The following is a 22890-nucleotide window of genomic DNA, read 5'->3' as shown; positions in this document are numbered from 1 at the left end:
AATCTTCTAACCTGGACTCCAAGTTGCAGCACGTCCTGTACGGGAGAATCAGGAAGCGGCAGTGATAACAACCCACACACACAAACACATACACACACACACACACACTGCTTTCTGGAGTTGTTGTGTAACCAGCAGCCAAAGATGAATGGAAAAGTGGAGAGGTTTGACTGACGCCTGTTTAGACGTCTAATCCAGATTAGCACAGATTATAGTTAGCACCAAAACTGTTAACTGCAGGCACACACTCTCTCTGTCTCCACTGCTCATATATATGCTCCTGCACGACCATCTGCAAACATATTACACACATTTGTGAGTGGGACACTCACCACAAACACTTCATAATCTGAGGGTTTAATACTTTGGTATTAAAGCATTTGATACTAAATATTCAAGATGCTGCTTAATCTTTTCTTCCTCCTTTTGCTTTTCTCCTTTTTTCTCTTGTTAGATTCATGATTTCTTTCTATTTCTTTATGTACAGTTCTGATGCAGATGTACGATATGTACAGTATGAGCGGAAAACACACACATCTGCATCTGCAGCTATGAAAACAGCCTATTGTTTTTTTTTTGTTACATAAGTGATGACCAGATGTTTCCCATTGGCATTCCCTTCTTTTTATTGTCTTTCATCGCTCTGCTGTCTCACACACACACACACACACACACACACATCATGTTTCGACTCCAGGTCTTTGAAACATTTACACCATGGTCATGCATAATTTACTTACCAAGGACAGTGCTGTATTGAGGGAGAGCAGCACTACTGTGTTTGTGTTCGCACTTTGTGTAGGTAGGCAGTGTGTGTGTGTGTGTGTGTGTGTGTGTAGGATGCAGGACGCAGACAGTGAGCAGAGGGTGGAGGCGGTTAAGGATGTGTTATTGGCAAAATGCTGAGACAGAAACACAGCAAGTAGACATAGTGACTGATGTGAACATACATGTTTCGCATTAAAATTTTAGCGCAGGAAAAAAGTTGTGACGTTTGTGCTCGAGTGTGTGTTTTAAAAAGGAGAAACAGAGTGTGTGAAAGAGAATGTGTCTGTTTAGTGAGCATTCATGTCTGGCCAAAAAACCAGAGCAAAAAGCCTTGAGGGTATTTCAGCGCTAGCAACAGTAATTCGACCCTCTCTCACTCCCTCCCAGACCTCATGGTGGATTGCTCTGTTTGGCCTCGGTGAATGGCAGCAGCAGCTACCATTTAAACCCCTGAGGTGGGTTTGAGTGTGCGGGGGGCAGAGGAGAAGAAGAATTAGGCCAGTGTACCCTTTACTTTTATTCTAGCAACTGTAAAAAAAAAAACAATGGAAAGAATGAGAGGCTAGAAAAACAGAGAGAGCAGAGAGAAAGATGCAGTTGGTGGCGTTTCGTAGCGTTTCCGCTGTAAGGATTAAATTCTCTGTTTAGTGCCATGATGCTGCATCTTACACAAGTTGATATGTTTAGCATGTGACAGTTTACTGGGCTGAATGGAGTCCCAGTTTGTGTCTCTCATGTATTACTGTTACACTTGAATCACAGAGCTACAGCAAGCATCTGTTTCTCTTGAAAAAACCCTTGAAGGAAATTTAAAGTAAATGTCCACAATGTCTGTTAAGTCACTATCTATCACCCAGTGAGGTAACACAACGGGGATTGAGCCTATGGTCCACTGATGAAAGCTCTTGCATTTGTAGTTTTAACGAACTGGCTGTTGGTGGCGACATTCTCAGGAAAAATCACAAACGGTGTATATTTAGTGACACGTTTTCCATCACCTAGCAGTAATTGGTCCGACAGAGAGGGTAGGCGGAGCAACAGACTCGCTCTTCAACTGCCAAATGACTGACGTTACACAGGCGACACTGTTTGTATCACTGAAAAGTACGAAACGGAGATCTTCGAGATTGTTACTTAAAGAATCGTAAAAGACTCCTCTAATTACGTGGATTAAAAAATATTCTTCTCTGTTATCGTTGTGTACTCCACTACATATGTGTGAATATATGTGTATACACATAAAGATATTTACTTTTATATTTGCCATGTAAGTACACGACTTTTCATTTCTCATAGGTGACCAAATTTATGTTCTGTTTTTTGTTTTTATCTCTTCTCTTCTAGTTGTTCTGTTTTATAGTTATGTAAAATCTGAATGGAAGCTCAATATGCTATTTATCTGTTTTTTGGGGGGGGAACTCGATAAACAAAGTTTTGATAAAAAACATTTTTTCCCCCAGAGAACAATTAAAAACACATTTTTGCTCCAATTTCTGGAAATTAGTAATATCTTTTCGCTTGCAAATAATATCATTTCTGGCTTCCATTTTTGTTTGGATTAGGAGTCTTTTATTGTTCTGCAGTGGCATAAATAGTTTTTTCATCCAAATGGTTTCAGTTTTAGGGTCTTTGAAGATTCTGGAAATATCTTCAGAATAGCAGCAAGTATTGGTACGAGCCTTCCTCCTGGGTTTTTCAAAGATACACACAAACTGGGGCTACGCTGAATCATGCTGAACTATCTGTGTGCTTCCAATAAAGCCAGTCCTGAAATTAACTGCAGGATATTGCAATATGAGATGGAGATGTGATGAAAAGACCACTGAGAGAGGTTTCTGTTTTAATACGTGGTGTTGCATAAGCGTTAGCTCTTTGCATACTGACGACCATGTGGCACACAAAGTGTAAGAGAGGACAACACGGAGGAAAAAAACAGAAAGAGGAAGATGGAAAGACAGAGAAATAAAGTCATAATCCAGATGCATTGTAGATTTGAGGATGAGTTTAATCTGGATCAGAGTAATTAACCAGAGTGAGTCGACACCAGACAGCACCAGTCTCCCCATCAGATGACAACTGATATTTGTTCAGTATGACGAATAAAAGCAATTCCTTTGTGTAATTCCTGTACAGTAATTGTACTATATATTTTGCAAATGTATTTCAAATGAATTGCCAGTACACAAAAAAATCTAATTTAATATATCATTAGGCACTATAATAGCGTAATGATTGCATGATATTTTGGTATTTTTACTTTGATTTAAATATATAAAATGCACCTGTCACTTTATACTGTACATAAACATGTAGTAATAGTACATGAGTATACCAGCTGTAGTATTTGAGCAATGATGTAGTGATATTTTGAACTTAAGGTTCAGGAACTTTTCTTAATTACTTCAATTATTTTACCACATTTTACGTATACTAACTATAAGTCTGATTGCATGTATATTTCAGTGTATTTTGCATCCTAAAACTGTTTTATGAACTGTTTTTTTCACATGCTGTTTCTCAGCTGAGTGTTGAAACAGCACAAACTTATACTACTTGAAAATTTTGCACAATGCTAATCAAAGGCAATCAGTCATATCATGATACGTTGATAGTTTGTGCGCTGCCATCTAATACTTCACAAAAATGATCACACACCATGTTTAGCTTTGTCTCTGGGAAACTATCCTAGCTTTACCAAAACTTGGCATGAAAGACATCTTTGTCAGCAACAGCATGTGTGTATCATCATTATTTCACATTCTTTCATACAGCGTTGAACGCATGTTAAATCCACAAATCTCTACTCTCACACTCTCTCTCGTGCAGACACAGCTGGCTGTCTGAGACCATTGGAGTTAATCTGCCTCGGACAGCTGTGACATCTGGCACGCACACACACACATACATACATACACACACACACACGTGCTCGGTCACACACATTCTTTACTTTATTCCCTGTACGTCAGACTTTAACTCTTGCTATGTACTGTCTGTCGGTGACAGCAGAGGTTAACTGCTGTCACTAAAGTTAACTTTGTGCGTCTCTAAGCTCCAACAGGTTTAAAGCACCTTCGACTGTGTGTATCAGCATTGAGACAGTCTAGTCTAGTCAGAGTCTTGTCTCTTCTATAAACAAATAAAAAGGTCTTGTCTGTGCCAGTCTAATTTCCTGTTCGGGTCATGTGGCGATACATAGCCTACTACTCTACTGACCACCCGGAAACAGTGACACCTGAGATCCTGCCCATGTTATGTTCCCATAGCGACCAGTGTCACTCAACCTGGGTGTGTTCAAGGAGTGTGTGAGCAGTGTCATGCATAGCCGATCGGCATGTGTGTGTGTGTGTGTGTGTGTGTGTGTGTGTGTGTGTGTGTGCATACACTTTGCATACTCTTACAGACATGGCAGCCACACACACAGACTGAAAATGCAGCATGGAGCGAAGGGAAGGGTGTTTAGCCCTGAATCATCCCCACCTGTGAGAGTGTATAAATACTGCACTAGAAATAGAGTCAGCCTGACCAGTCTGAAAATAACGGGAGAATTAGGAGGCAGGAAGACGACAAAGCAAGAGGAACACGGTGCAAAGACACCACAGTGCAGGAGAGATTACCAAGTAGAAGCCAGCATTAACCCAGACGAAAATGTCAGTGTTCAACCCCTGATGTTACGTGGACACTATCAATAGGCCATGAATATCAATATTTTTGGAGTGCCGACCAAAATGTGTGCTTAGCATCAAGCATTCATCGAGAGCCATGTATAGAAAGTGTTGATGCCATTTTTGTTGAGTTAAGTAGATTACAATTGCTTTTTAAGGGCAGGATTAACTTCAGTTTAAAAAGGAATGTTTTGATGTCAGCTGTAGATTGGTTTAGAAATGAGTGTTGTACTAGAAAGTCAACTAGAGTCAACCTGTTGGCCCATAAATAAGTTACGATGCTGGTAATGTTGTTAATCTCTTATTTACTTTTATATTTCTTGTGAATATTATTCCATCTACTGGGAGAAAATGTATGTAATTCTGTGAAAACTACAAAAGACTAGAGACACTGGCGATTTCCACCAGCTGAGCCGGCTAACTTCCGGTTAGCTCTCTGCTAGCCGCAAAAGTATCGTATCGTATATCGTAAGTAAGTGTCGACAGTGTTTTTGTAATTACTCTCACTGCCAGAAGGGGGACAGAAAATTCCAGCACTCCAGCTTTAAGGCTCTGACTGTCACTTTGGAATAAAATCATCTATGCAAATGAATCCCTTAAAATTAGCCTGAATGGGTCATTACTCTTCACAGGAAGTGATTTTTTACGAATGCTGATTTTCCTGCACTGTATGTGGGTTACTGACAGCTCTGAAATGGGTGGATCAGAGACAAATGATCTACTCTGGTGGCCTTTGAAATTCTAAAAGTAATTGTGGTGGAAAGATGAAGCCCCAGGCGATCCATGGATGCATAGATAGATAAAAGAATGTATTTGAGAAAGGGACTGATATTTGATTGAGACCAGTCAGTGGTTGGCTTTTGACCACAACAAAGCAATCTCTACTAACGAGCCAGTGGATGCATACGTCTACTCGTTGGTACCAGTTCAACGAAAAAGTGATTTTAGTGAACTTTTAGAGGCCTGCTTTTACTGCCATTTTACTTTCCCGTCCTGTTTATCATTTAGTGACTGCCAAGTTTGGAACCAGTATGTTAAAAAGTAAGTTTAATTTCTGGTTGGATTTTAGCCATATTGGTATTTACATCCAACTTCTTGGTAAAGAGATGGTTGTTAATGTTGTAAGGTTGTCTGATTTACAGGTTTTTTTGTTCAGTTTTGCATGTTTTAACCTGTCTTGTCTGACTTAAAGATCTGTCATATCTATAAATAAAAAAAAAGACCACAGTGGAAATAATTGTTACTGATTTTTTTTAATCCACAACCATTTTAATTGTAGACTATGTCAGGACCTGGTGTATGCAGTCTATTTTACCTTTAATATTGTTAAATATATCTATCCAACTTTTCCTCTTTCACAGCCTGTAGTAAACTGGCTTGCGTGTAAAACAAGCAGCACAGATTGTGTGAAACACTTGGGAAAACACAGCCAAGGTGTGAAGCTAAAGCCAGTTTTGTTTTCTTTTAATATAAAAATTAATTTCGTTGTAACTACGACCTTGTAAATGTCCCCTGTGTGAGACTGTAGTTGTCAGGTAGCTAGGCTAAAGCAGGGACAGCACTGTGATGAAATGATAATAAAAATAGGTCATAACGCAGCTCCAAGGGGCAAATCATGATTCACCACTCAGGCTTATAGAGAGAGGCGTTTATAGCCGACCAGATGATGGTGGGAGCGATGAAGCAAACCGCAAATGATAATCTCATCCGATGCTATCAACTGTTGGTACAGTATAGCATCTCGTGCGTGAACGTTGGCCCGGTTTCATAACCATGGCAACCGGAATCCCCTCGCGCCCGATGAAAAAGGGGGGCGTTCCTCCTCCCGCAGTGAAGAAAACACTAAACAAACGGAAAATTAACGGATATCTTGAGGGGTTAACGTCATGTTTGTCGTTTATTTCGTTGCTTAGTCGGTGTAAAAAAGTCTCAACAGTACACGTACGTGTGTTAAATTTCTTTACCAGGCACACATGTGTGAAAACTTTTAACTCCACGCATGTAGCGGAGCCGTTGTCCCGACACACAGTAACCCGACACTGCTGCATCGTCCCCCTCCCTCGAACAGGTGACGATGCACCGGTGCTGTGAGCTTATGTATTTATATCCCCGGTCACAGTATATGACAGTATGGCCCGTTTCTGTCCCCATTATGCTATAGCAGCAGGCCCCCCCGCCGCCTCTCTGAAACGGTCACTTCTCTTACCTCTATCCATTTCTGTGCCTCCTGACAGGCCGGTTCGGGATGGTTCGGCTGAGGCTCCGACGACTCAGGCTCGTCCCGCGGGGCTTTTGGGACATCTCGACCTGCTGCCTGGCTAGCCATCTCCGGGCAGGCCGTTTAAAACGAGGACCGGGGGAGTCTGTCGGGCGGTGATGATACGTGATATGTGATAAAGCTCCCGTCCGTCAGACGTGCGGTGGTGGTGGTGGTGCTCCCCTCCCCGCTCTGTCAATCCGTTATCCTCCTCCTCGCTCTCTACCGTTGCTCCGCGCGCGGGTGCGTTGCGTAGTCCTCAAACTGAGATGGAGAAAGAGCCTCTGGCGACCCCGGCGCTGCAACACGAACCAGGTGCTAAAAATAACGATTTCTTCCACGCCGAACTGAGCAAGACTGACGCCGTCCTGTCCCTCAGCCACCACCGCTGCTGTTGCTGCTGCCGCGCATTTTAGGAGACGTGAACGCGCAGGCAGGAATCTGTGCGGGGGAGGTCGAGAGAGATAGGAGAAGATAGAGGAGAGAGAGAGAGCGAGAGAGAGAGATGAGGGGGATTGCAAAAGATGTCCCGTTATTTCTCATGCGTCAGCTGGAAGTGGCTGTTTGAGGAGATTTGCTTCATGCACCTGAGCCATAGAAAGTCTACTGGATTTAAGATGGAGAGCAAAATAATCAAGCAAATGTCAAAAATTAGAAAGGGAACAGCTCATTTTTGAGTCCATGGGAGATAGTTTTAGCCTGTGTATACATTCATTTAACACGCAAATGGGACAACGATACCTCAAAATCTTGTTGTAACTTATAATTAAGCTTCTTAACTTTTCAGTTGTCTTTAAAATTTATTTCCTAACATTAAGATCTAAATGCTGTTTCAAAGCCTTTGCCACAAACTGGATTAGACCCTCAGGGGCCCCAAAGGTCCCCAGGTTTATGGTTTGTGGTAACTCCATCAACTGCAAATTTGTTTGGAAATATATTCTACCATTATTGCAAAATATAAACTGCATTTCTACCTAATCCAGAGGCCCAATGTTGACACAAAGGTGTCATATTGTGCTTATGTGGTGCATATTTCTAAATAATGTTGTGTTTAATAAAATTACCAGAAATAAACTCCTACACAAACAACCTGGAGAGGTGTAGCATCCAAACAACAGGAGGGCTGTTTGCCATCTAGAGTGTGCTCTGTGCCTGATTGGAACATAAATGCAAGCTGATGCATTTTTTATACTATCAAAATGCTTAGCTCTTTAAGGACATTTAGGCTTGCATTCAGCTTTTTTCTACCTTTTATACTTCTTAAAATGTTAAGCTTTTATCAAAAAATTTCTGCCATTGAATTAAGGGACAGAATGTTCAAATCCTCTTCAACCCACTCCACTTTGCAATACAACTACTTCCACATACTTCCAGCTAGAGACTTAATTTCAGCTTCAAACGGGTCACAAGACTTTCAGCTATTAAACTTGTATTCAGCTTTTTGATATCTTTTACGGTGTTTACACAGTCACAGTTCAAGTTTCATGAAATTTTCATTAGTGTGTATAGCGCGTAATGTTCAGACCCAGAGTGAGTGATGTCACTCACAACATCACACACTGAATGTTCAGGCCTTCACATTTTTATCAAAAATCTTCAACACATTATAATCTTACTTCCACCTCTTACACTCTACAAGCACAATTTATACAAAAGTATAGACAAACTTATCCTGTCTCATCCAATGTTACTTCCATTAAAATAGAGCTCACGGTTTTTGAATAAATTGCCCAAAAGTGTATGTCCAATATTATCTGAGGTATAAATCTTCCTCAAAAACAGAGATGATGGGTATAAGTAAAATGATAAGTAAATGATCACAGCTCTTTTATCTTAGATCATACAGACATATCCTACAAGAGTATCACCACTGAAGTCTTGGGTCACTCAAACTGAAGAAATTTTTTCAATGTGACTTTTAGTTTTTGAGTTATAAGAAGTTGTTCATGCCTGACTTTAGCTTAGAAACAGCTTGTCACACCCGTCTTCACTCACTCACAGGGGTGTACTGTCACCATAGCAACGTGTGTGCTGTGCTGTCAAGCAATTTTTAGATCTGTTTTAAAGGTTTATTCCACCCAAATACTACTCTCTGTCTAACTTTTTGATCTTATTTATTTATTGGGACCATGTACAGAGTTAAACATAAATGTTACCATTTGATGTACTGTACCAGATTTAGCTTATAGCTCATTTTCATCTACATTCCCTTTGGCAAGTTTTTATAGTTTAAAAGGTTTATTCCACTCAAACACTGCTTTCTGTCTAACTAATTATAGGTTTAAAGGTTTATTCCACCTAAATACTCCATTCTGTCTAACTAACTATAGGTTTAAAGGTTTATTCCACTCAAATACTGCTTTCTGTCTAACTAATTACAGGTTTAAAGGTTTATTCCACCTAAATGCTACTTTCTGTCTATCTTTTTATAGTTTTAAAGGTTTATTTCACCTGAATACTTCAGGCAAAAGTCAGAGGCAGAAGTTCACTGCGGCTGGTCCTGCTTTTCTTATGGGGAAGTATGGGAACGTTGGCCTGGGTGCTGGGAAGGCAGCAGCTAGCTGTGGCTGGTCCCAGGTGCCTGACCGACACTCACAGTTGCACCCATGAGCACCAGTGCTTGAGGGGTGGAAGGGGGGGGGGGTCCTGGAAGGTAGCAGTTCACTGCAGCTGGTCCAGGATACCCTCCTACCTGGATACAACAACAACGCCCTAGAAGTGCATGCTTCTCAAAATATACGGCCCAAATGTTTTTCAAAGGTTTATTTATGATATGGGGCAGGTGTGGGGAAACACAGAGCAGGGCAGGGCTAACGATGCTCGATGCAGGTGGGTAGATGGGCAAAGGAAGCACAGGAACACAGGAGTGAACACAGCAAAAAACCCAAAACTCTTCATAATAAACTGACCTACATAGAACCGCCACAGAATAAACATGAATACAACTCAAATACCCAAGCAACAATACAATCTCTCATCTGCAACAAACAAAGCCAAAACCCCAAAACACAAAAAGCCCAGAAATCCCAAAACACAAAAAGTCCAAAAACAGAGTCCATGACAGAAAGTCTATGGGAGGAATGTTTGCAAGGTGGTATCTCAAAAACTAAAAGTGCTTAAGTATTCATACTACATGTACAGGTGCCCCATGAGAAAATGCTTAACATATTAACACATGGGACCAATAGCGCCACCATGTGGTCACTTATTAGGCGTCTTACATAACTTGCGCCCATTTGCGCCTGGAAATATTTTCTGCAATTTTTTTGCTTCTGTTGGCAAATATTTAATCTAATCTTCACCAAACTTAGTAAATACCATATTTAGATGACCCCAGAAAAAACTTACACTCACTGTTTGTCTGTAATTGGTTGCCAAACTTTTGAAGTTTTTTTTGAACTCTTCAATGCTTAATTGGATTGCAACCAAATTTGGGAATGTTGTATATAAACCTGCACTGCACAAGTGTGTAACATTTGATATAATTCTACCCACAGTAAAGTAACATTATAACATGATATTTCTGCAATTATGTCTTATATAAAATTAAACTTGGTACACAAGTTCTTCATGAGAATCTGCATGACATACTGAATCATGGCACCAATAATCCCACCCTGTGATAATGAGTAAAACACCACCATACCACTTATTACCTGCCATATCCCTAAATGTAGTATAAGATGGTAACCATATTCTGCAAAGTTGCACAGATGGGGATGCTGAACAAGTGTTTTGTATTTGCAGCAATGCTTTGCAAGGTATTTCAGCTGTCAGCATTCACAGGCATATAGCCTATAAAATATCCACCAAGTGATTGTCAGGTTGCTGAAATCCCCAAATCCCCTCCAAAACACAGACCTACATGATAGTGACATGAAGTACACGTTGCACAGCACAAAATCCATATCCTATTACACAAATTTCAGCCTCGACTGCATTTTTGACACTGACTCAGCATTGAAAGCAGTCAGTGAGGATGATAACAGTTGCACACATGATTGGGTGATGATCACTCCTGACCTTTTAGTGTTGAATGCAAAAGTGACCTTTTCGAATGGCAGGTCAAGACTTTAATTTTCTGTTCATGTTACTTTGCCCAATCGCCTGAATGTAAGGGTATATATGGAAGATTTAAAATAACGACATTTTTCCTTATCATAATATTTCTGTGTCATAAATAAATGAAAAACATACTGTATGTTAAAAGGACTATTATTTATCTTTTTGTCTTTACTGAACTTTAATTGCTATATGAATTTTCCATAAAATCAAATCACAACACAGAAAACAAAATGACGATATGTATTGCGTTCCAGTGTTGTCCAACAGAGGGCACCGTAGACCTAACTGATACTAAATACAAAGCACTGTAATTAGTTTTCATTAGGAGGTGATTTTTATTAGGAGGAGGTAGTAGGAGGAGGTTTTCATTAGTTTTCATTTCAAGATGGAGTGTTATTGTCAGTGCCAAAATGATAAAACAATCAACTATCCAATCACAATTTGGGGGCTCGACTGTGGGCGGAGTTTGTCATTGCTGTCAAGAGCTGATGGCAGCCATGAGAGACAGCCTGTTTTCCATAAAGGCATTATAAATCTTCCGTACATGTGTCTGCCCAGGCTGCTTTGCTACCACATGGGTATTGGCCTCTCTTTGGGTTTTAGTGTTCCTCCCTAACTCTGAAAATATCTGTGCATTTCAATGAGTGACATAACCCAGTTTCAGAATAATGTTGTCAAAAATATGCTTCATAGACTACTTTGTCACACTCCCTCTCTTATAAATCTCTTTATATCTTTATATATAATCTCTTTATCTGTTTTGCAACAGAGAGAGATCTTATTGTCCCACAGTGATGAGTAGAGCGACCAGGTTATCTGCTGTCAACTTTTTTGTCGTCCTTGTGTTTCCGCCTTTTACAGCTAAATTGCAGTCAGGAACAGTCAGAGTGAGCTCCAAAGCACTTCATATGACAAAGTATGAGTAGGTGTAGGTTAAAATGATAAGATACTGCTGACCGGAGGAGTCAAGGAAAGACAGATTACTGTGGTTCAAACCCATAACCTCATATTTAATTATGGGCTAAACAAGTTTAAGAAGCAGTTACATGACTATAATAGCATATTGGGGAGAATATCATTTGGGGTTTATGAGGGGTTATATACAGGCCTCAAAAATTAAACATCCGGCTTTGAACATTTGACATTACATACTATAAATCCACTATCACTCACAATAACTGATGCAGAAAACAGGGCAGGTAGACACTGTAATTTGTCTACTAACAAATACAAACACACCAGGAGACGCGATTGAAGTGTAAGGGTTGCTTTATTGAATTCCAAACAGCTGCATCACCAATAGAACTACAGCAACAGAGTATTTGCAAAAAGGTAAACAATTGGTACACAGCCTAGACATACTGTACTATCACCCTGCACGGCACAATAATAACCCAACAGAGAGTAGCACTTTATTCGGATGATCCCTACCTTGTTTGGAATTTAGAGTTTTCCGAACTTCCACACTAACAGTGCTATTGACAGTGTGAGCATTTTGTAGATTGTTAACTTTATTTCAAATAGAAGTGCAAACAAAATTCGAAACAAAAGGATGATTGTAATCCCGTCACTGTCGCCATCATTTTGCTCTTCAAATTCAAACTCCTCAAAGGAAACCTCAGTTTTTCTGGGAAATGTCAGTACAACACCCGAGGACACCACTCAAAAGGGTTTTTTTGCAAGCTCCGAACAATGGTTAAATTATTCCTACGGACACATTTGGGCTGTTCTGAGGAATGTCAAAACCTTATAAACTCAACCACACAGCAACTGGAGGCATTCAGAGAAAACAGGCAGAAAGTTTCCCCATACAAGTTTTCTGCCTTTTCCTTCCCACTCTGATTGGTACAAAAGGCATTTTAAGCATCAGTCTTAGTTCAACACAGATGCACCAGTGATTACATTAAAAAAAAAAAAAAAAAGATGCAAAAAGGCAAATACACACATGCGCACAAGCAGTGGTGAGATCAGTTCTCATGTTTTACAATTTTCACTGCTAAATGATGTCACATACAAAGGGACAAGCTTGTATCAGTTAAGTGTTAGCAGAGGAAAACATGTTCACTGTGTTTGTGTGTACGTGTGCTAAAGAATGCTTTGTTCACGAGATGAGAGTGAAATATGTGGAAACAATGTGTGCTTTATAGTGCATAGTGTCTGCAGATGTATGTGTACACGTGGTTGTGTTTGCCATGTGAGTGCTCCGGGACATTTTGGTTCATAATTTGGTTCTGTGTCTTACAATCTAGCTCTGACAAAAAGCCACGGCAGAGAAACGCACTTCGCCTTGCTCTCTTTCCATAAATCCGCGGCACACTTTGGCTGCATCCTGGACATGGATAAAAAGAGACACAAGTACATATGTTTATTTAGGTACGACTGTTACATGGGATTTTGATGTTAAGTATCATTTAAATGATAATACTTTTTATCCACTATACTTCAATTAGAAATATTGTACTTTGAAAATGGAAATTTGAAAAATCCACTTGACTGACACCTCAGCTTACAAGTTGCAGAGGACAGAACGTCCCAAAGAAGGCTGATTTTGATCTTATATAATATTCAAGTACATTCCACTGCTAGTGTGTTTGTATTCTCCAGTAGGGCTGGGTAACATCACTAAAATATTAATATTGTAATAGCTTAAAACATTGTATTTTCCAGGTTTGTAATGCCATGTTTTAAGTAAATCTTCTTAACTTATTACACTGTTCAAGCTGAGTGAAACGAATGCCTCTGTTCATAAAATTTTGTAAAAAAAAATAAAAAAAATTCTGTAAATAGCTTCTGGCAGTTGGTCAAAAAATATAATAATTATAACTGATTTTATAATATACCATTTTCTCAATATTGCTCATCCATACTCTGAGGTAGAATTTTGAATCCTGGACTTTAACTCAAAGATTAATTTAGGGAAGCATCTCTACTTTTACTGCAGAATGTTGCAGTTTCATTGCTAATGCACGTGGAGCCCTCTAGTGGCTGTTCGACAAAAGGCTCGGAGTTGAATAGACGTGACCCTCCATGACTTGCATTGCAAAACAGAAAACTGACTATAATCAGCATTTTTCCAGTCATATCAGCCTTGTTCATTTGGCATTTCCAATAGAGTTTGAACTTTATGTTAATAATATGAAAATTGTATTATTTAACTGGCCTAGCCTGTGGGCCACCACCAAGTGTTAAGTGAAACATTACTGGCAACAAACAGTATTACTTAAATTCCAACTATCTTTATATTTAAATTATTGTAGACATTGATATTTAATTTGCTTTTAACTATATTCTGAAGTTTAACAGTGATCTTCACAGTTCCCTACTTATCTATTGGAGATATTTGAGAGGAAGCATCAGCAGAGTTTATTGATTGCACAAAGACAGTCAGGAACTGCCACTCCCTATTCCCGTTTAATACCATGACTCATCACTGATCATGTGCACAGAGGGATTGGTTGGCTAGAGGTTATATTTTTATATATCCAGAACTGAACTGACTCGTTCGCTCTACATACCGTTACAAAGGACTCATCTTTGGTTGCTCCATGTTTTACAGGTCCATTCATTCTCCCATCTTAAAAGCAAATGAGACTGTTAGGAATCCAAAATGTGAAAACACATACAGGAATGTGCATAATGAGGATATATATATATATGCTTACCGAATTCATACAGCTGTCCATTTACATTGACAAAGGCAATAAAGTGGAAGTTGACTTTATCTGCTTCCGGCTGTGTAAATTGGGATATTGGGAATAAATATTTTGAATTAATATTATGATACAAAATGCTTCGGCAAAGACAAGCATCTCAAAGCAAAATGTTGCTAACACTACATCTCATATAAATACACAATCTTACCCTACACTGGCCCTGTACTGCAACCTCATTATGAGCCTCTTGGATTGCCTGGAACAGAAAAATGCAGAACATGTCAGAGTAATATCGCCACACTCACTCTACTCTCTACACTAATGTACATTTTTGGTAGAGAAACTTCACATCAGAAATAAATTTAGGACAACAAAAGCATACATTTTAAAGATAATGGTATCCAACAATTATTACGTATTAAAATAACTGTCCAGCAGCCCCTCTAGAGACAAAGATTCGGTGATGTCTGTAGCCCCCAAGTGGCTCAAACAAAATATGAAGGTAATACAACGCCACATAAATTCTAGAAATTTCATTTTGTTTTGGTTTATTTCAGTTTTTAATGCACAGCATGTTTTGTGGATTACTAATTCAACTATTCAATTTATCAAGTAAAATTATCAAGGTCATCAGATATGATGGGATACAGTATGCTAAATTCTCACTTTTATTCAATGTTTCATTTATATGTTATATTCATATTGGACAGTAAACTTATACAAACAAAAGTAAAAAAAAGACATAAAAGAGGAAACTTATAGGCAATGGAGCCTCAGTGATATCATAAATGATCCTTTACACATAAAGCAGCTTCAACTCTGTGTGTGTGTGTGTGTGTGTGTGTGTATCTTACCTGGTTCTTCTCCAGTTGTTTGGCACGGTCATCAGCAGACATTCCTGCAGTATCATCTAGAAACTTCTTCAAGGCAGAGTTACTATCTGAAAAGACCAAGAGCAGAATTAGCTTAGTCACTAACAAATACATCATTTATTTACATTGAAATATCAGAAATCACAACCTGCCACACCAAATAAATGTATCCTCAATCCTCATCGAATACTTTTAATATGGGAATTAAGAGTAGTACTGTCCATTTAAAAGAAATGACCTTATTTCTCTGCCCAAGACAATTCAGCAAATATTTATGAGGCCCCATTTGTCAACCCATTTGTGGGCCAATTCTTGCACCCTTATGAGGTTAAAATTCAGGTTCATACCTGTGAACAATACATCTGAGCATAAACTTTACTCTGGAGAGAAATCTTAATTATGAGTAATGCCATTGTCACTGTATAGAGCAGTCTATGGGCTTGACATCTCAGCAACGTCACAAATTCAATGGGTTTTTATTTCTTTATTTAGATTCTACTTGGATTAGACTCTATAACAAAGAGTGGTGCAAGTTTGGTGGTCTTCTGTGCATTACAAAGCAACTGAAAATATACATGAAAAAAAGGTAGTGTGCAGGTTGTAATCTGAATTATGAATGCCACATATCTCAGCACTTTGAAAAGAAACTGCTGAGTCATTGATAAAATGCTAACTTTATAAATAAATAGTATTAATTGTAATATCAATATTAGTTACCAAATGTCAATTTGTTTTTGTTGTTGCCGACTGCATGCAGCAGGGCGATGGTGCCACAGGAATTGACCACTGTCTGCTTCAAGAAATAAACCTCAGAGCCTCCTGTCACCTTGTCTGCCTGTTGTTTTCTGAAAGACTCATGCTGGCATACACACAGACAGACGCACAGTCACACGCACACACACACACACACACACACACACAGAGCATGGTCATTGTCATCTGCCCACGAGAACACAGTGTGCAGCCAGTTATGCCACTTGAAAATGTGCACATGGATTATGGTCACAATTGGAAACGTTACAAACATGGCAGTGAGGATAGTTCATTTTAGAGCTTTTTTAGTCCACAGAAAGAAAGTTCATTGGCAAAATTTTGATGAGTTGCTGGTTTAAATAATATATGAGGCAAAAACAGCTTCTTAGATGTGATAATTTGGTACTTGTCACTGTTTTATGTCTTTGTATATTGCATCAAGTTGGGTTGTGAACTGTTGTGGGCTAAACAAAGCATTTGAAAACATCAACCTGTAACCTAAGAAACTGTGGTGGGCATTTTCTGAAATTTTGTAGACCAAATGATTAATCATTTAATTGAAAAAAACCTAATTGTTAGGATAATTGATCATTAAACTTATTTTTGTAGCCCTTGTATATTTCAGCTAATTCTGACTCAGATGTTGACTCTTGAGATGTTGTCTGGCTCACTGGATAACAAAACAAGCAAATCCATAGCCTCAAAGATTTATATTTGGGTTTGACAAGATAATTAGACTTCACAGTGGAAAGGAAGCTTCGCATCTGCTGATTCAGTGCCTCTCTAACATCCCAGTCTCACTTTATTCTACCCATCAAACGACATTACATCTCTTTCTCCCTCTCCATCCGTGCCCTCCCTGCACCTCAGTATCACCCCACCCCTGACAGCCTGTATCACCCCACCCTTCCACCACCACCACCACCACCCCCATTATTACCTGTTGTGTCAGAGGGAAGAGCAGCATCAAGGCACAGCATGGTTTCGGGACGGCGGAGAGTTGGTCACCCTCCAGCCCGAGCACATCCACGAAGCGCCAGCTTTCACCCACGCCTAGCTTATTCATCATCTGAAACACACAGTCAGTAAATAAACAAAACATGCTAGCTTAAATAGATGTCAAACAGTTGAGGTTATAGTGGCGACATCCATAAATTACTCCCTGTGTTCAAAGATGCTGCGTTGTGCTGGTCCGGTCAGACCACACCCTTTAGCCCAGACACTGAGGAAGGATGCTGCCGCTCACTAAAATGGGATAAAGGCTTCTCCTGTTTGTGATAGCATGTTGCTTTTAAAAATTAGCCAACTATTATTACACTTAACAGTTAAAAAAATACCACTATAACCCACGTATTCATATTATTGTTTCGACGTGGTGGCCTGATGGCGTTTTAAGGTTCGTCACAATAACCGTTTAGCTGATCTCATCACCATAGCAACAGTAAAACTTACCTGTCAGTTAAAGAGAGAATAACGGTTAACAATATGTCGCCATTACTCAGTGTCTAACGTTTGTTACGCACCTTGTTCAGCATCTGAAACGACATAAACAAAAAGATAACAGGTGAGCTTGTTGTCTGTGAAAACGTTAGGAGAAAAAGTTAAAATAACACAGCTATTATTCCCACCTCAGGGTTGATCTCCATCGCGGTCCACTCCATTTTCACAGTCTTTTCGTGCTGTTTGGTTAGTTGACTTTGTGTCTGCGCTCTCTCGGTTTCTGCAGCTGTCAGTTGAAGTTACCAGAGTGGCCGCACTTCATATGCTGCCGGTCATACCACTTAGCGGCAGACAGGGGGGTGGCCTCAGATCAAATAACCCGTGGTGTCCAGATTTAAAAGGGCTTTCTGACAAGTATTTGACAGATTTATGCGTTAAATTTTATTTTCTACACGTTTAGCTATTCGGTGACACCCTAGAAAGCGCATTATATCCTGATTAAAAAGCAGATTTAAGTTAAATCACACCACCGAATGACACATCAGTCTGGTGAACACGTTCTTTCTAGAAAGAAATATGTGACGTATTATTCACCCCTATCAAAATGGTTCTGGTTACTGGACTTTTGTGGACTTTTGGGTACCAGTTGAACGATTATTAAAATATATATTTTTTTAAATTTCTCATAGATCAGATGTTAATAAGTCAGGGAAATAATTTTTTAATTTTTTTTTTTTTTTTTAAATATTTTATTATTATTTCTTTAAAAATTTCTGTGTTTTTGTGTTTTCTGTTTTGTTTTGTTTTGTGAAATGTGTTTTTCTTTTTGTTTTTTTTGTTTTTAAAATGTCAATGTGCTTTTCTTTTTGTTGTTGTGTTTTCTAATTTGTTAATGTGTTGTGTTAATGTGTGTCTGTTAAGTTTTGGAAGTGAGCCATGGCAACTATAGCTGCTGCTAATTACAGTCCTCCTGTTTACTCTATACTAATTGCTGTTGTTACTGCTGCCTGGATTATCTGTATCAGATTTGGTTCCTGTGTAGACCTACAGGCAGCATGTAACCTCCAGTAATTTAAGGATGTCTGTGGACTTCCCTCTCCCCGTAATATAGCTGCATTTGACCCACACACAACTGCCAAAAGACAATGCCCTGACTGTGGTAGTGCAGGAAGTACACTTGAGGTACACAATACAGTATTACTGACTCACTGTAATTTATTTTTAACATCCAATAATGGGACAACAATGAATTACTTTTGTTCTTGTATAAGATACAACTACAATGGAGACACAGAAATAGTTGCACCTCCAATATGAAACAAAAACAAGTATTTCAGAGCATTAAATTAAATTATTTTTTAATCATGAAAGAATGACAGTGAACATTTTTTTGTCAAAATATCTAAAATGTATGTTCTTTGCAACATCAAACCATAAACTGTTCAAAGACCTTTACATACCGTCGATGCATCAGACATTTGGAATATTTTGAATATATGGAGCTAAAAAAGGGCGCAGTAACTGACTTTATGGTAATCATAGACTGTACAGTGGGTTTTAATTTACATAAGGATGAATCCAGTGTTTCCTCACAGTTTTGGAGATAAGAAAAGAGGATAGATATAAGTTCTGATCACATAAGATGAATTTTCCATCATGGGAAAATGAAATCTTTTAAAATTGGAATGGAAAATAAATACAAACTTGCTGTAATCATGCTTCAGCGCACCGTACTAGCATACATATATATGCATATATTCTAAGTTCAATGTGCTGGTTACCCATCAGTTCCAGCAAGCAGGATCAAAACTGCAAGGAGCAAAGCTTTTTCTCACAATTCCTTAATTTTTTGGAACAACCCCAGTGTTGTGATTGTGATTTCATGTTCAAATTCTACTGATGTCTTTAAAGCTCTCTCTGATATTTTCCCCTGTAATATATTAACTTTAAATATTTACACATGTTGTAGTTTTCTCATACAGGTTAAAGCATTAAATTTAAGGCCCTTCAGAACTGCCTGTCCTGATATAGAGTTTATTGTATAGTGCACTGGTGTGAAATATTAGTGCTCATGAAGTGATTCATTGTTTTGTTTATAATGAACAGAAATATTAAAACGATATTGTTACTAATCCGCATGTGTTTTGCAAGATCCAGTTGCCAAATTTGACCTCAGTCCACCGCTATTGTGCCATATTATCATATAAAAGCGTTAAATGCAGGCTTAAATTAATAGTCTCACATTGAAAGGGACTGTTTCTTTGCTGCCAGCAGTGACTTTAACAGTGAGTCTTGTTGTCACTGTGATAACAGAGTCTTTGTGAAGCTAAGATTACAGTCTCCCGGCTGTAGCTTTGTGTTTCATAGAGATAGATATGAGAGAGGTATTGATCTTCTCATCTATTAGTTTTTAAGAGAGAACAAAAATCACTCTTCATTTGGACTGGTCAGTTAGTACCACTTGTAGTCTGGTTTCAAGGCAGTTAGATATAAATTTATGTGTCTTGTTTTCCCAGTTCTTGTGCAACTGCTTGTTCACCTTGATGTGTTTTTGAAAGTTTAACGGTCTGTCTGTCTGAGAACCTGATTGTTCATGTTGGTACGTGTCTGTGTCAATGAGAATAATCAAGTGTGTAAATGATGTCATATTTGTGCCCATGCTGTGTGTGAACACACACAATGGTAAATGAGTGTTCTGTGTGAAGGGTAGTCTTTCTTGTCTTCATGTTTTCCAGGTTGTGATTATGTGGCTCTTCACTCTTACTTCCTCCTCCTGTAGAAACATAAACCTATTTGCTCTCATGATGATCAATATGAGAGCAGTGATGGTGGTATCTGATTTAGCTTTGATATATGATAATCATTTGTTCTTTGCATTTTGTCATGTTTCCATTTGTTATTGTATTCTTTTCGCTACATGTTTATTCTTTTTGCATACGGTATTCTGTCTGCTGAGCCCTTATTTAATGCCTGACAGTCCCAGAACGAGGGCGCCCCCTCTGCGACATCCTTCACAAGGTTTCCATTGTCAGGAAGAGGAGCAGGAGATGGACGCAAATGCAGGACGCAGCAGCCAGAATGTGCTAAAGAATATCTCTTTAATAAAGATTCAGGCGTCCAGGCACAGCAAAACAAAATCGAACAGAACAGAACAAAGGATCCAACAAGACTGAACTGAAAACCAGGAATTAAATGCAAACTGAACGAATGACACAACAAGGAACAGGTGGCAAGACATGAGGGCCAGCTGGGAGCTGATTGTTCTGGGAAGACACAGGGAGCAGGGCAGGTGTGGAGGGAAAAGCAGGATGGAAACACAGGAGGAAAAACACAGAGCAAACTGAAAACCAAAAACCCAGAATACACATGAATATAACTTAAATACACAAGTCAAACTGAGCAGAAACAGCAAAGACATCTCAACGTAACATTGACAACCTTTAAAGGGTCTTTAAGGAGCTCAAACATACATTGCTGTTGACATAAACATGAAACAATAAGTTAGTCGGCCTGCGTGTAACAACAAAAAAAGGACTGAAAGACAACTGTTGCTCTGACTGTCTGAGTTCACTTTTGCTCTTAGTTTCTATGAGGATCAGTGTGTAGCGAACAACAGTCCTCAGTCACATTTGCTTAAGTAAACAACCAGTTTGAAAGCGGACTTCAATTTCCTGTAGGGCCTTCTCCCACTAAATCCAGTTCAACAAATAGGGAAAAAATCTGAGGGCATCTGGTGAACTGGTGGAGGGACACAGAGCCAGACTGGGAAAGGACTATGACGTCCATGTTGTTTTCATTAAAGATTTGTCTGTTATTATCAATAGTCTAAGGATGGGTGTGTCATTTTAATTTACTGTTTCATAAAATAGATGAAGCCTTGACTAAAAGGGCTTTTCCAGATCAACTAATTGGCTTTACCAGACTTTTAATCACATCATTTATTTATTTATTTGGAAACAATAACAATTTCAATAACACAACATTTCTTTTATGCATATGTAGCAAGTGGAAATTGCTGTAATTTGATTATATGACTTCAGTATATTCTATAAATTAGATATGTTAAATGTGTCAGTTGGCTCTTAGTGTTGCACTGCAGCTGCAGCACAACATGCATGTTTTATTCATGCAGGGTGGAGTTTAAAAATATGTCTCAATCAGAAGTGAAGATAGCTCGACTGAGGGAGTTATCGATCATACTTACCTGGCCTGCAAGGTGAAGTCAGTGGCTGCGTGTGTGTGTGTGTGTGTGTGTGTGTGTGTGTGTGTGTGTGTGTGTGAGAGAGAGAGAGAGAGAGGTTGGTTGTGGATTGATGAGTTCATAGGTCAGAGAGATATGGGTAGCTGTTGATTTATTCATTGATTTATTGTGTCCATTTGTCTTTCTGTCTGCTTAATCGATACATTTGTTATTGTATACTTTTTGCTATATTTTTATTCTTTTTGAATACTGTATTCTGCCTGCTGAGCACTTATTTAATGCCTGACAGTCCCAGAATGAGGGCGCCCCTCTATGAGGTCCTTCACAAGGTTTTTATGTTCATTAGAGATTTGACTGTTATTATTAAAGGTCTCACAATGAAATGTCTCATTTTAATTTATTGAAGCCTTTGAGACCATGACTAAAAGGGCCTTTCAAATAAACTTATTGCCTTTACCACACTTTATTCACATAATGTATTCAGCAAAACAGTAATTTTAACAGCTCAGCTTTCTTTAATGCATATGTAGCGAGTGGAAATTACTGTGATTTGATTATTTATACCCTAAGTACTCTATAAATGTGTCAGTTGGCTCTAGATTTTCAAAATGCATAATGTTGCACTGTAGCTACATGAATGTTTTATTAGTGCAGGGTGGGTTAGGGTTAGAAGAATCAGAAGTGAAGATAGACCACTGCAAGAGTTATCGATCATACATACCTGCAGGATAAAGTCAGTGGCTGTGTGTGTGTGTGTGTGTGTGTGTGTGTGTGTGTGTGTGTGAGAGAGAGAGAGAGAGAGAGAGATTGACTGTAGGTTGATAAGTTCATAGGTTACAGAGATATGGGTAGCTGTTGATTTATTCTAAGTGTGTCCATCTGTTTGTCTGTTTAAAGGGTGCATGTTTGGGTGGGTTTAAAAAGAGGCGAACAACAGTAAGGCAGTGGTCAAAAGAAGAAGAAGAGAAGCGAGGAGAGAACTCCATCTTTATTTCGTCTTTTGATTTTTCTCTGATTGCATTTCAGATGTGGATGAAGCAGTCAGATGACAGAGAACATCATGAATCGTGCTCATAAGGTATTCAATCACACTCTGAGACAAAATTGCTATCAGACTTGTTGCTATATGATCACAATCTTTGCTCTTTTATTTGACTGAAAAGAAAGTTGATTGCAGTCATTATTTCCTGCTACAGATGGCTTTTTGAAATACAAA

General features: G+C 38.9%; 2 protein-coding genes across 6 annotated transcripts in view; both read right to left on the bottom strand.

The window, feature by feature from the left end:
- The window catches only part of LOC121914078 (LIM and calponin homology domains-containing protein 1-like), a 30985-nt gene extending 23837 nt beyond the window's left edge, over positions 1-7148 (bottom strand). For 3 of the 5 annotated variants that reach the window (XM_042437088.1, XM_042437107.1, XM_042437118.1), the window contains exon 1: positions 6640-7148. In XM_042437088.1, coding sequence (XP_042293022.1) covers positions 6640-6759 — 120 coding nt within the window. In that variant the 5' untranslated portion in view covers positions 6760-7148. The remainder of the gene's footprint in view (positions 1-6639) is intronic. The other 2 variants (XM_042437097.1, XM_042437126.1) reach the window with 2 other exon arrangements.
- Positions 7149-12006: 4858 nt separating this feature from the next.
- On the bottom strand, positions 12007-17800 carry uchl1 (ubiquitin carboxyl-terminal esterase L1 (ubiquitin thiolesterase)). The gene is made up of 9 exons (XM_042398973.1): positions 17662-17800; positions 17557-17568; positions 16974-17102; positions 15998-16139; positions 15263-15348; positions 14617-14664; positions 14418-14487; positions 14271-14329; positions 12007-13084 (listed from the first exon to the last, which is right to left on the bottom strand). Exons 1-9 carry the CDS (start codon positions 17692-17694, stop codon positions 13001-13003), a joined length of 663 nt encoding a protein of 220 aa, XP_042254907.1. The 5' UTR covers positions 17695-17800; the 3' UTR covers positions 12007-13000.
- Positions 17801-22890: the final 5090 nt, after the last annotated feature.

The sequence above is a fragment of the Thunnus maccoyii genome, chromosome 2 (assembly GCF_910596095.1).
Source record: "Thunnus maccoyii chromosome 2, fThuMac1.1, whole genome shotgun sequence".
Taxonomy (NCBI): Eukaryota; Metazoa; Chordata; class Actinopteri; order Scombriformes; family Scombridae; genus Thunnus; species Thunnus maccoyii.
This window is presented reverse-complemented; position numbering and strand designations above follow the sequence as displayed.